Source organism: Phascolarctos cinereus, unplaced genomic scaffold (genome assembly GCF_003287225.1).
Source record: "Phascolarctos cinereus isolate Bilbo 61053 unplaced genomic scaffold, phaCin_HiC Scaffold_5;HRSCAF=322, whole genome shotgun sequence".
Taxonomy (NCBI): Eukaryota; Metazoa; Chordata; class Mammalia; order Diprotodontia; family Phascolarctidae; genus Phascolarctos; species Phascolarctos cinereus.
This window is the reverse complement of record NW_027555958.1, coordinates 289,202,118-289,213,652: the sequence shown is the minus strand read 5'-3', so window position 1 is coordinate 289,213,652 and position 11,535 is coordinate 289,202,118. Positions and strand designations below refer to the sequence as shown.

General features: G+C 41.1%; 1 protein-coding gene across 1 annotated transcript in view; it reads right to left on the bottom strand.

Annotated features, from left to right (window-relative positions):
• The window catches only part of ERN1 (endoplasmic reticulum to nucleus signaling 1), a 120,089-nt gene that overhangs the window by 36,499 nt on the left and 72,055 nt on the right, over positions 1-11,535 (bottom strand). The window contains exons 5-6 of the mRNA XM_021002504.2: positions 10,639-10,711; positions 2,605-2,727 (exon numbers count right to left, since the gene is read on the bottom strand). Coding sequence (XP_020858163.1) covers positions 2,605-2,727; positions 10,639-10,711 — 196 coding nt within the window. The remainder of the gene's footprint in view (positions 1-2,604; positions 2,728-10,638; positions 10,712-11,535) is intronic.

Here is an 11,535-nt window from a genome sequence, read left to right as displayed (position 1 = left end):
TAAGTGAGTACAACTGGCTGGAATCAGTCTGAATCTGGTGCTCTGAAATACCTGAAGGGTCAATGGCCCTCGTCAAAATCTTCTCTGCTACTGCTCAGTCTTATCTTTCCTTTCTCCTTTGGTTAGCTGTCCCTGGGATGCTGGCTCTTTTGTTTTCTTAATAGTATTTTATTTTGTAAACGGTTCTTAAAGTTTTATATGACCTTGTTTCTTCCTCTCAGTATCTGGTTAAAAGATGGTGACTTCCAAAAGAATTAGAAATTGAGGGGATGTCCATCAATTGGGGAACGGATGAACAATTTGTGGTATATGAATTTAATGGAATACTATTGTTCTATAAGAAATTATGAACAGGCAGATTTCAGGAAAACCAGGAAATAGTTGCATGAACTGATGCTGAGTGAAGTGAGCAGAACCAGGAGAACATTGTATACAGTAACAGCAACACTGTATGATGACCAATTTTGATAGACTCAGCTCTTCTGAGCAATGCAATGACCTAAGTCAATCTCAAAAGACTCATGATGGAAAATGCTATCCACATCCAGAGAAAGAACTATGGAGTCTGAATGAAGACAGAAGCATAGCATCTTCTCTTTTTTTGTTTTTTTCTTTCTTGTGATTTTCCCCTTTTGTTCTGATTCTTCTTTCACAACACGAATAATGTGGAAATATGTTTAATGTCATTGTATACAAATAGCCTATATCAGATTGCATGCCGTATTGGGGAAGGGGAGGGAGGGGAAATTTAGAACTCAAAATCTTATAAAAGTGAATATTAAAACTAAAAATAAATAGATAGATAAATAAAAGAGATGGCATCTTCTTTTTTATACAAGTTCCACAGCTTGTGACAGAAGTCTCTCAAGCAATGGCTTTGATTGATTCTGAATGAAGTACACAAGCCCTGTTCATACTCATTTCTGAGAGGCTGATTCAATCAAGGAGTATTCTTACACAACAAAGGTAGTTATTTTTAAGTGAGGTGTGATAATCAATGGAACTCCTTCCACTCTTATGTCTCACTTCACAATTCTGTCTATGGACACGGATGAATATCTGTATAACCCTACCCAGCTAGGGATCATTTCTAGGAAGCTTGCTTACTCCTGCTCCAAAGGTCCATCAAAAATGATTAGGGGCCAGGAGAGATTCGACTGAGTTCAGAGTTGCCACTGGAAGTTTACTAAGAGCTCATTGATACACAGCTCCCTTTCTCAAATATTCAGAGTGTAGGTAACTCACTCCCAAGGGTCATGGCACTGCCTTAGGGAGTTTAGTTAGAGGAATGTGGAAGAAGGATGGAGAAGGGGAGTAAGAACAACGTAAATAGCTCTCTACATTAAAAAAATCCAAAGTCATGGCTTAAGATCACCCTTTTTAGGTACAGGGTGGAGTTGTAGGTGCGATTTGTGTCAGTATGGGGTATCACTAGTGTGGAAACTTGCCCTATGAATGCAGATCATCAATTTCTCTGTGATTCATAGTCACCAAGAGTGACTTAGTAACTGAGAAGTTAAGTGACCTGCCCACGGTCACTAAGCTCAGATACAAGACTTGAACCCAGGTCTTTCTGACTTCAAGGCTGGCCACCTCTCCACTACACAACTTTGATTCTCAAGATTAATCACTGGTGGGGCAACAAAGTGGCCCTGGCTTCAGCAGGACCTGAGTTCAAATCCGGCCTCAGCCAATAGCTGTGTGGCCCTGGGCAAGTCATTTAACCCCATTACCTTCTTAAAAAAAAAAAAGATCAATCATCGGTTCATAGATTTAGAGATGGAAGCATCTTTAGATGACCCTAGACCCAAACTTCTTATTTTGCAGATGAGGAATCTGAGGCCCCAAAAAGTAGAATGACTCATCCAATGTTACAGCCATTAAGTAGCAGAGCCAGGATCTGGAACCATGTCCTCCAAATCCATTGTTCTTTCCATTAACACTTCTTTGCCAAGGCTCCCACAAATCCCCTAATCCCTCTCAAACCCAGCTCGCCTGCCTGGTTGTCTCTGCTTCAGCCATGAAAACTGTCTTAACAAGACACCGTAAATTTTAAAGTGTCTTTATATTACAAGAGTCCACCCCTCGATCAAGAACAACTGGGAATATGTGAGTAATTAAATAAGGCCACATCATTTTTTCCCCTTAGGTATAATCAATGGGCTCAGATGAAGATCTCTCTCCCCAAATATGCTTCAGAGAACATAGTCAGCTTCTACAGATCACAAAGTTGGCCCACGCCTTCTTATAAAAAAGCAAGAAGAAATCTACTTTGTCCCAAAAACACCTAAAATTCTCTTGCCTGGCTGTTAGGTGACACAGTGGGTAGAGTGCTGGGCCTGGAGTTAGGAAGACCTGAATTCAAATCCAGTCTTGGACACTTAGCAGCTTTGTTTCATTAGGCAAGTCACTTAACCTCTGTTTGCCTTGGTTTCCTCAACTGCAAAATGAAGATAATCAGAGCACCTATCTCAAAGCATAGTCGTGAGACTCAAAGAAATATATTTGTGAAGTGCTTAGCATAGCGTCTGGCACGTAGCAGGTGCTATAGAAACACTAGCTGCTATTATTATTACTGTCATCATTACTAATTATCATTATTACCCGTCCGTCCAAGATACAGAAGAGAGGTGGATGGACAGAGGCTTTCTGCAAATGTCGAGGACAAAGTCTGCTGCTTCTCTCCAGTCATAAGGTCGACGACGTACCAAATGTCCTGCTTTTTACCTGAAAGGACACGAAGCCTTCTTTAAAAGGTGATCAGAGATGGAGGCCCGCAGTCCAAAGAAACCACCACGCTGCTCCGTGGGAGAACATCCTAACACAGAGGACCCAAGTTTCCATGATGCCTGGGAGCCTTCATTCACTCTGCTGAGGCCATGTTTTTGTGGGGGACTCTTGGCTGATCCCCATCATCACCAGACCACAGCAGAACTGGCCAAAGCTCACAGGGGTAGGGAAACATCTGAGGGGAGCTGTCACCGTTTCCCACCTGCCTCTACTCCTCTGAGCCTCTGCATCACACCCCAGGAACCTCTTTATCCTTGAAGATCACTTTAGCCCTGCATCGTCACTACCCTCTTTCCTAGGACCCTTCCCTCTGAATGAAGCCTGGAGGATTTCTCCCAAAAACTCCATTTAAGGAGGGTGCCTAGGCCAAAAGTCTCTTCACGTCCCACCTGGCTGCAATTCTTGTCTATCATTCCACCCCTACAGACCCCCTCCTGCTGGGTACCTTCCCTTTCCTCATTCATCCACTTTTTATCTTTTTGTATGTTGCCTTCCCCCATTAGAGTGTAACCTCCTTGAAGGTAGGGATTATCATTTATCTTTCTTTGTATTCTCAGTGCTTAACATAATGCCTGGCATGTAGTAGGTGCTTTATAAATGTTCACTGACTGACTGGTAATTTTGAGTATGCCCACTTCGGTCTACAATGGGTGATTTTTTTTTTCAATGAACTCTGAGATACAAAAAAAGGAACATGTAGCACTCCAACTCTTCAATCATTCACCCTTCCCACCATCCCAATGATTATTTAGTCATTATATAAAGAAGGAGCAGCTAGAGAGTCAGTCAGACCTGGTGGGGTCAAGTTCCACCCCTGTTTGACTGAGGGTCAGTCACAATCTCTCAGTGACTTCATATTCTAAACTGTAGGTGAGATGCCAGTTTCTATCAGTGCAGGGAGCTTCTACACTGGCAACTCATTATATTATAGGTCTGTCTCCACCCCTCCTCCCCAACAGACAATATGCTGTCTACAACCAAAACTGGCATGTATCTGTGACGACTACTATGTGTGTATGTATATATGTATGTATGTACATGTGTGTATTTACATGGGTGTGCATATATGGGTGTGTATACATATACGTGGGCATATATATTCACCCACACCCATATGTCTCTCTTTCTCTCCACGCACATATATATATATACATACACATACATATACATATAGACAACTGGAACTGGTATCTGTGATGATTACTACACACACATATATGTAAACTGGAACTGGTATCTGTGAGATTATTATACACACTTATATTTCTCTCTATACACACACATACACATGCATACATACATAACTAGAATAGGTATCTCTAATGACTACTATACACACACATACACATATATATTTCTCTCGCTATATATATACACACACACACATGCACACACACACACGCACACACAGATGCACATACACACATATACATATAAATATACACATACAACTGGAACTGGTATCTGTGATGACTTTTTATACATTTATATAAGTATGTGTATGTATACACACACATACAGATTTTGGACTGGACTTCTAATTTCATTTGTACAGGGAACTCGTGGCAAGGAAAGTATCAGTGTAGGCAGGCTCTTGCTCTGAAATTTGTTCTAAGAGTTACCTGGAACACTGAGATGTTAGGTGACTTGTCCTGGGTCACACAGCCAGAACGTGTCAGAAGCAGGGCTTGAGCCCAGGTCTTTCTAGGCTGCCAAAGCCTAGAACTACCAGATTCTATGCCCTTTGAGGGGAGAGCTGGTCATCTCTGCATCTCCCTCAGGGTCCAGTACAGCCACTGCATGTAGCAGAATGCTCTAAAAACGCTAAAATAAATTGAGCGGTTAGTGCAGCTGGCTACAGTACACACAGCACAGGGGATGGCCCTTTACGGACCAGGAAGCCTGATTTTCTTTCATGGCCTCATACACCCTGACCTCAATCACCTAATGTGCTGGTGTGAACACTCTCTCCCAAGGCTATTGTCACATAGACCGTGCTGGCTTTTCCCATGGCCCTACCCCAGTGAGGCTGAACTAGTTTTTCCCTAAATGATACTATCATCCTGGAGATTTAATTGTCTCAGAAGACTCAGGCTTGAACCCCTGCTGTATTTCCTGGTAGCCTACACACAGAAGCCAGTGAACAGGGAGTCAGGAACTTGTCCATTGACACCACTGAGCCATCAAGGCAAACACAGAAGTAAAGAAGCTGCCCCCAACCAAATCACGAATAGCTATAATAACAGACAGCATCTATATAACACCTTAAGGTTTGCACAAAGCTTTACAAATAATAACTCATTTTATCCTCACAGCAAATGTGGGAGGCAGGTGCTATTATTATTCCCATTTTACAAATGAGGACACTGAGGCAGGCAGGGGTTATGTGATGCTCCAGATCACATGGCTGTAGTTGGATCTAAAGTCAGGTTTTGCTGATTCTTGCTCCAGCACTTTTTGCCACTGTTCTACCTAGCTGCCTCTAATCAGTGCTGTATCCTTCCTGAATGTCCTTCCCTAGCTATGGCTAAGTTAGCTTCCTTTGGTTAACTGATAGATGATCTATGAGTATCTCTTTTTCAGTTGTTTTTCAGTAGTGTCCAACTCTTTGTGACCCCATCTAGGGTTTGCTTGGCAAAGATACTGGAGTGGTTTGCCATTTCCTTCTCTAGCTCATTTTATAGATGCGGAAACTAAGGCAAAAAGGGTGAAGTGACTTGCCCAGGGTCACACAGTTAATAAGTTAAAAAGCCGGATTTGAACTCAGGTCTTCCTGACTTCAGGCCCAGTGCTTTCTCCACTCTAATCCTGAACCTAGACCACTAGGCTAGCCTGAGTCAAGCTTGACCTACACAGCTGGGTACGTGTGATTGGATAAGCATGACTCATCACATTCCTAGAAAAACTACATCTTAGTGTGTTGAATAAGATTACTCTGTAGAAAGGACTGCATGAATGCCCAAGCCTTACTCCAGAGGTTTAATTAACTATAACATACTTCCTTCCTCTCAGTAGAAAGGTGGTGGACTACAGGCTTGGAATGGCCTACATGTTGTTAACCAATAACCAATGTTAGTTGGTCTTCCTCATGCTGTAAAGGAGGGCTCTGTGGGCAGGGGAGGAAAAGTTTAGCAAAAGTTTAACAAAAGCAGCAATAAAAGATTTTTGGAATTAAAATTTAAAAGAGAAAAAACTCTGGATACTTGCTACTTATCCTGATCTTTCTGTTTATCTGCCTGTCTCCCTCATCACAGAGCAAAGCAGAGCCTGACACAGATTTACTTCCTCTGTAATTTAGCCAGTGTTGGTTATTTCATGAGGTTCCTGGAATTAGAGCACCCGGATACACTGTGGAGATTTACACACTGTGCATGAATCATAGGACCTGCTAAAGATGTAACTGGCTTTCACAAGCATTCTGCACTTTTTTGTTCAGTCATTTCAGTCCTGTCCAACTTTCTGTGACCCCATTTGGGGTTTTCTTGGTAAAGATACTGGAGTGGTTTGCCATTTCCTTCTCTAGCTTATTTTACAGATGAGGAAAGTGAAGCAATTAGGGTTAAGTGACTTGCCCAGGGTCACACATAATAAGTGTTTGAGGCTAGATTTGAACTCAGGTCTTCCTGACTTCAGGCCCAGCACTCTATCCATTGCGCCACCTACCTGCCCCATCCTGCATTCATTTATGTTAATAATAAGCTTGACATCTGTCCATAGATCACATTTCCTTTTCTTGGCATTAAAATCCTATGAGGAAAAAAATATCTGAAGAGAGGCTCAAAAAAGAAAAGAAAAGAAAAGAAAAAAATCATCTTCCAAATAGCAATAATTGTGGACTCAATGCCTGAGATCTAAAATGTTTCTGGTTTCCTGGACCTAGCCTTTTTTCTGACATGAAGTTTCTTTTCTAGAGAGATCGCATTTTCTGATTGGTATGGCAGGTGGCATAGCTAGTCAGGAAGACTCATCTCCATGAGTTCAAATCTGGCCTCAGACACTTACTAGATGTGTGACCCTGGGCAAGTCACTTCACCCTGTTTGCCTCAGTTTCCTCATCTGTAAAATGAACTAGAGAAGGAAAAGGCAAACCCACTCCAGTATCTTTGCCAAGAAAACCCCAAACGGGGTCATGAAGAGTCAGACAGGATTAAAAAATGACTGAACAACAACAGAATACCCTACTTCCATGCTCTTCTCTGGAACTCCACCCTCTCCTGGGATCTTCTCTCTCCCAAGTAGCCACAAGGATTGGTACCTGCCAGCCTGTGAATTCAGGAGTGGAAAAACAATCAGATGGACCCAAGGATACCCCTCTCTATAAAACGCCTTCCTCTCTTCCACATTCATGTCTGGCCTTCTTGTATAGGGAGAGTCCAGGTGTCCCATACCAAAGAGTTTGGCACGACCTGGAAGCCAAGAGAAGATGGAACCTCTCCCTTGGGTCATCAGTCACCTTTCTTCTCCTGCCAGGTCTGAAGGTCACTGCCCCCAAGGCTGGGACCCTGTATATCAGCTGCCTCTGGGCCCTTGCACTGGCCATCTCCCGGGCCGCCGACGCTCTTTCCTCACCACTACCTCTTGGTTTCTCTGGCTTCTTTCATGACTCAGCTCAAATCTCATCTTCTGTAGAAAGCCTGGTTCTCCACCCTCACCTCCAGATGTTAGCGCCATTCCCTCTAAGTTTACCTCTCAACCACTGTTTGTATTTGATTATTTCTGTGTTGTCTCTCCCACTGGAATGTGAGTTCCTTAAAGGCAGGGAATGTTTTGTGCTTTCTTGGTATCCTCCACTTAGGACAATACCTGGCACACAGTAAGCGTTTACTTAATGCTTGCTGACCCACTGACTGTATCCTAGCCCTCCAGAGATCTGTCTGTATCTTCGTCCTTGGAGTAATGCTGATCCAGATGCATCCTTGGCTTCTCTCCTCATCTATCCCACCTCCACAGTCCTGGAGTTCAGCCCCCTGCCAAGTTAAATTCACGTATGATAAAAGCTTTTAGAATTTATTGGCTGGGTCTCTCTTTGGCGACAATCTCCAAAGTTTCTTCAAAGCCTTGGCAATGGAGTGGGACAAAGGTCTTTGCCATAGGCAGCTTGGAGGAAAATTGCAATGATTTGCACTTCTTTAAAGGATGAACCAGGCAGCCATTGAGCTCTCAAATAACCTTGAATGGCCTAATGTAAGGAAGCTTTTACACTAGAGAATATGACAGGGAAGTTTTCTAAGAGCCACGCAAGGGATGAATTACTGGGCAACCCTTTGAAGACTGCAGAAAATGATCTCGAGGGCCAGCTAGATGCTGCAGTGGGTAGAACTCCAATTCTGGAGTCAGGAGGACCTGAGTTCAAATCTGGCATCAGACACTTACCACCTGCTGTGTGACCCTGGGTGAATCACTTGACCCCAATTGCATCAGAAAAAAAAAAAGATGATTTCAGACCCAATCAATCAGACTCTGACTAAATCTGCTGATTCTGAGCATCACTGAGATAGAAGTATCCTACTGACCATGGAAATCAGATTGTAATTTCATCATAAAACTGTTTCTTCTCCATTAGGTCCACATTTGACATCTGCAAACTCATTTAGTAAGCACCGGTTTCTATATTATTTTTGGAACCCTCAGTAGTCTTGAAAAACAAACAAAACAGGCTCTTTCTGTCGTAAAAGAGACATACCAGTCTAGTAGGGCATTCTCAGAGGTATGGAAGCAAGGGGATGCAATGTTCCCAGGGAAAGCCTTAAACAAATCCTGCATCCCAGAGTAAGAAATGCTTCCAGCCACTCAAAAACAAAAAAGTTGATGCTTTTTTAATGCCAAACGTGAATGTGGAAGAGAGGGAGGCATGTTATAGAGAGGGGTGTCCTTGGGTCTACCTGATTCTTTTTCCACTCCTGAATTTACAGGCTGGCAGGTACCAATCCTTGTGGCTATTTGGGAGACAGGAGATTCCAGATGAGGGTGGAGTTCCAGAGAAGAGGTTGGAAGTGGGGTATTTTGCTGTTGTTCAGTCATTTTTTAATCCTGTCTGACTCTTCATGACTCCATTTGGAGTTTTCTTGGCAAAGATACTGGAGTGGGTTTGCCTTTTCCTTCTCTAGTTCATTTTACAGATGAGGAATCACCATTTCCAGCTAAATGCAGCTTTCCTCCAGGTGGTACAATAAAGAGAGCACTGGACTTGAAGTCAGGAAGACCTGAGTTCAAATTCTGCCTCAGACACTTACTAGTTGTGTGACCTTGGACAAGTCACTTAACCACTCTTGGCCTCAGTTTCCTCAAGTGTAAAATGAAGATCATAGCACCCATTTCTCAGGGCTGTTGTGAGGATCAAATGGGATTTGATTTGGAAAGTGCTTTGAAAACTTAAAGCCCTATATAAATGCTAGCTGTTATTATTTTATTATTATTTTTATTGTCATCTTGGTAGTAAGATAGAAGAAGATGACTTGATGTTCTCAAAAAGCTGAATTTCCTAAGAACTGAAAGACAGGCTAAATGCTAGATAAGCTGTTGAGTGCTGTGTTGCTATCTATCTATCTATCTATCTAATGTGTATGTATATATATTTATAGCGTGCATATATGTATATCTATGCATATGTGTATATGTATCTATGTATGTGTGTATGTGTCTATGGTCCCCCTCCATCCCCATAACAGGAAATACCAAGACAGACCTTTAATGAATAGAGTTTGATTTCCTTTCCTTGGCTCAGATGATCGTATTCACTTTAAATTTCAGCCAATTTCTACCTAGCATGGCATAATCTTTAAATCACTCTGGGCAGGCCAATAGAGCAGCTAAAAGGTTTCTTTCACTGGAGAAATGGAGGACTAGGGTTGTGAAATACCACATATGCTGTCAAACGTGATTACTGTAGTCAAGTGGATTTGTTAAATTGTACTTTACTTTTCTTTTTTAACCTTTGTTACAAGAAAAGGCTTGCTAGATAGGAAAGGGGAGAAATACACATACATATATCGTATATACATATATTAATTATATAATATATAAATACATAATTGCATAATAATTATGTTTAAGATATTAATTCAGGAACAAATATATTGATTATTATATATCATTAACTGTAACATTTATATAAATTTCTGAATGAATGTATTTTAATTATATAATATACTAATTAGTTATATAAATATACAATGATATATATATATATTAGTTTCTGAGTATATATATTCATCCAGAAATAAATGTATCCAGAAATATATATGCTTTATATATATTATATTATGTATATATAATTTGTATATGTTTAGATATAATATATACATGCATATATTCATTCATAAATTAATATATGCATATATGCATGACTATATATTAATTCTGAAATTAATGTGACATGGAATAAAAGGTTTCAATAAAACAAAATATAAACATGAAAAATTAAAGCTTGTTGTGTGCAACCATGTTGATGTACAATGTCTCTCACTTCCTCAACTGATCTCCTAAATTTGGAACTGGAAAGGATCTTAGCATCCAGTCTTCTCATTTCACTGATGAGGAAACTGAGGTTCAGAGACACTGTATGATTTTCCTAAGGTCACACAGCTAGCAAATAAGAGGCACGTATTGAACTCTGGCCTCCCTGATTTTAAGCCCAGCATTCTATGTGCTAGTGCCACTGGGCCACCTCAGCTGAGCCAATGGCTTGAAGAGCATCTTCTCACACAATTCAAGGCAAGAAAGCCTGGTCCAAAGAGGGTTAGTTAGTAGGAAAAGGAAGCAACTTTATTTTTGATAACTAGTCATCCCCTTACTGGAGCTAATTTTTAATAGGCCATAGAGAAGGCATTGAACATAGAAATTCCTTACCCATGTAGAGAATCCCATCTGAACTTCGGCATGGGGATGCCTGCACCAGTTCTGGGATGGTAAAGGGAAGTTTCTAGAAAGATGAATACATAGGTAAAGGAAAACAAGTTAAATTTAAAAGCTTGAGTAATTTTCACAATCTTAATAGACAGTCTGTTTCACTTATGCAATTTTGCTAAAAAGAGAAAAGTTTTGTTGACTACTTCCTCAACTCAAACTTGAAAACTTGAAATGAAGAATGGTTAGCAGCTGGAGGCAAACAGAAGTGAGGTGGAGGGGGTCCAGGCTTTTCCATTCTCACTTCTGCTACACACATAAAGCAGTCACCAGGTGCCTGTCCCTTCTAAGATATCAGCTTCCTTTACCTAGGGCACGGGTTCTTTTTTACTTTAAAACTTTTATTTTCAGTTCTAAATTCTCTCCCTCCCTCTGCCCCTTCCCTCACCTATGGAGAAGGCAAGACTTGGGCAGGGATTCTCAACCTGGTGTCCATGAACTTGTGTTTTAAAAAAAATATTTTGGTAACTGTATTTCAATGTAATTGGTGTCCTTTGTTTTATTTATGCATTTAAAAACATTATTCAGAGTTGAGTGCCTGAAGATTTCACCAGATTGCCTCACAAAGATGCTCTTATGCTCCATGACAGAAAAGATTAAAAATCCCTGACACAGAAACAACACAGAGTTCTGGAGACACAAAAGAAAGCCTATTTGGTCACCTTGCTGAAGGGTATAATGGCCTTTGGAGAACAGCATTTTTTGGGGCTATGAAGGGTTACGCGACTTTCCACATTCTAAGGGGAGAAGAAAGAACCCTTCTTTTCTGCCTTGTGAAAGTAACACTGGAATTGCTACTCAGAGCAGAATGATGTGATTATTTCTCAAGGGAAGAGGAGT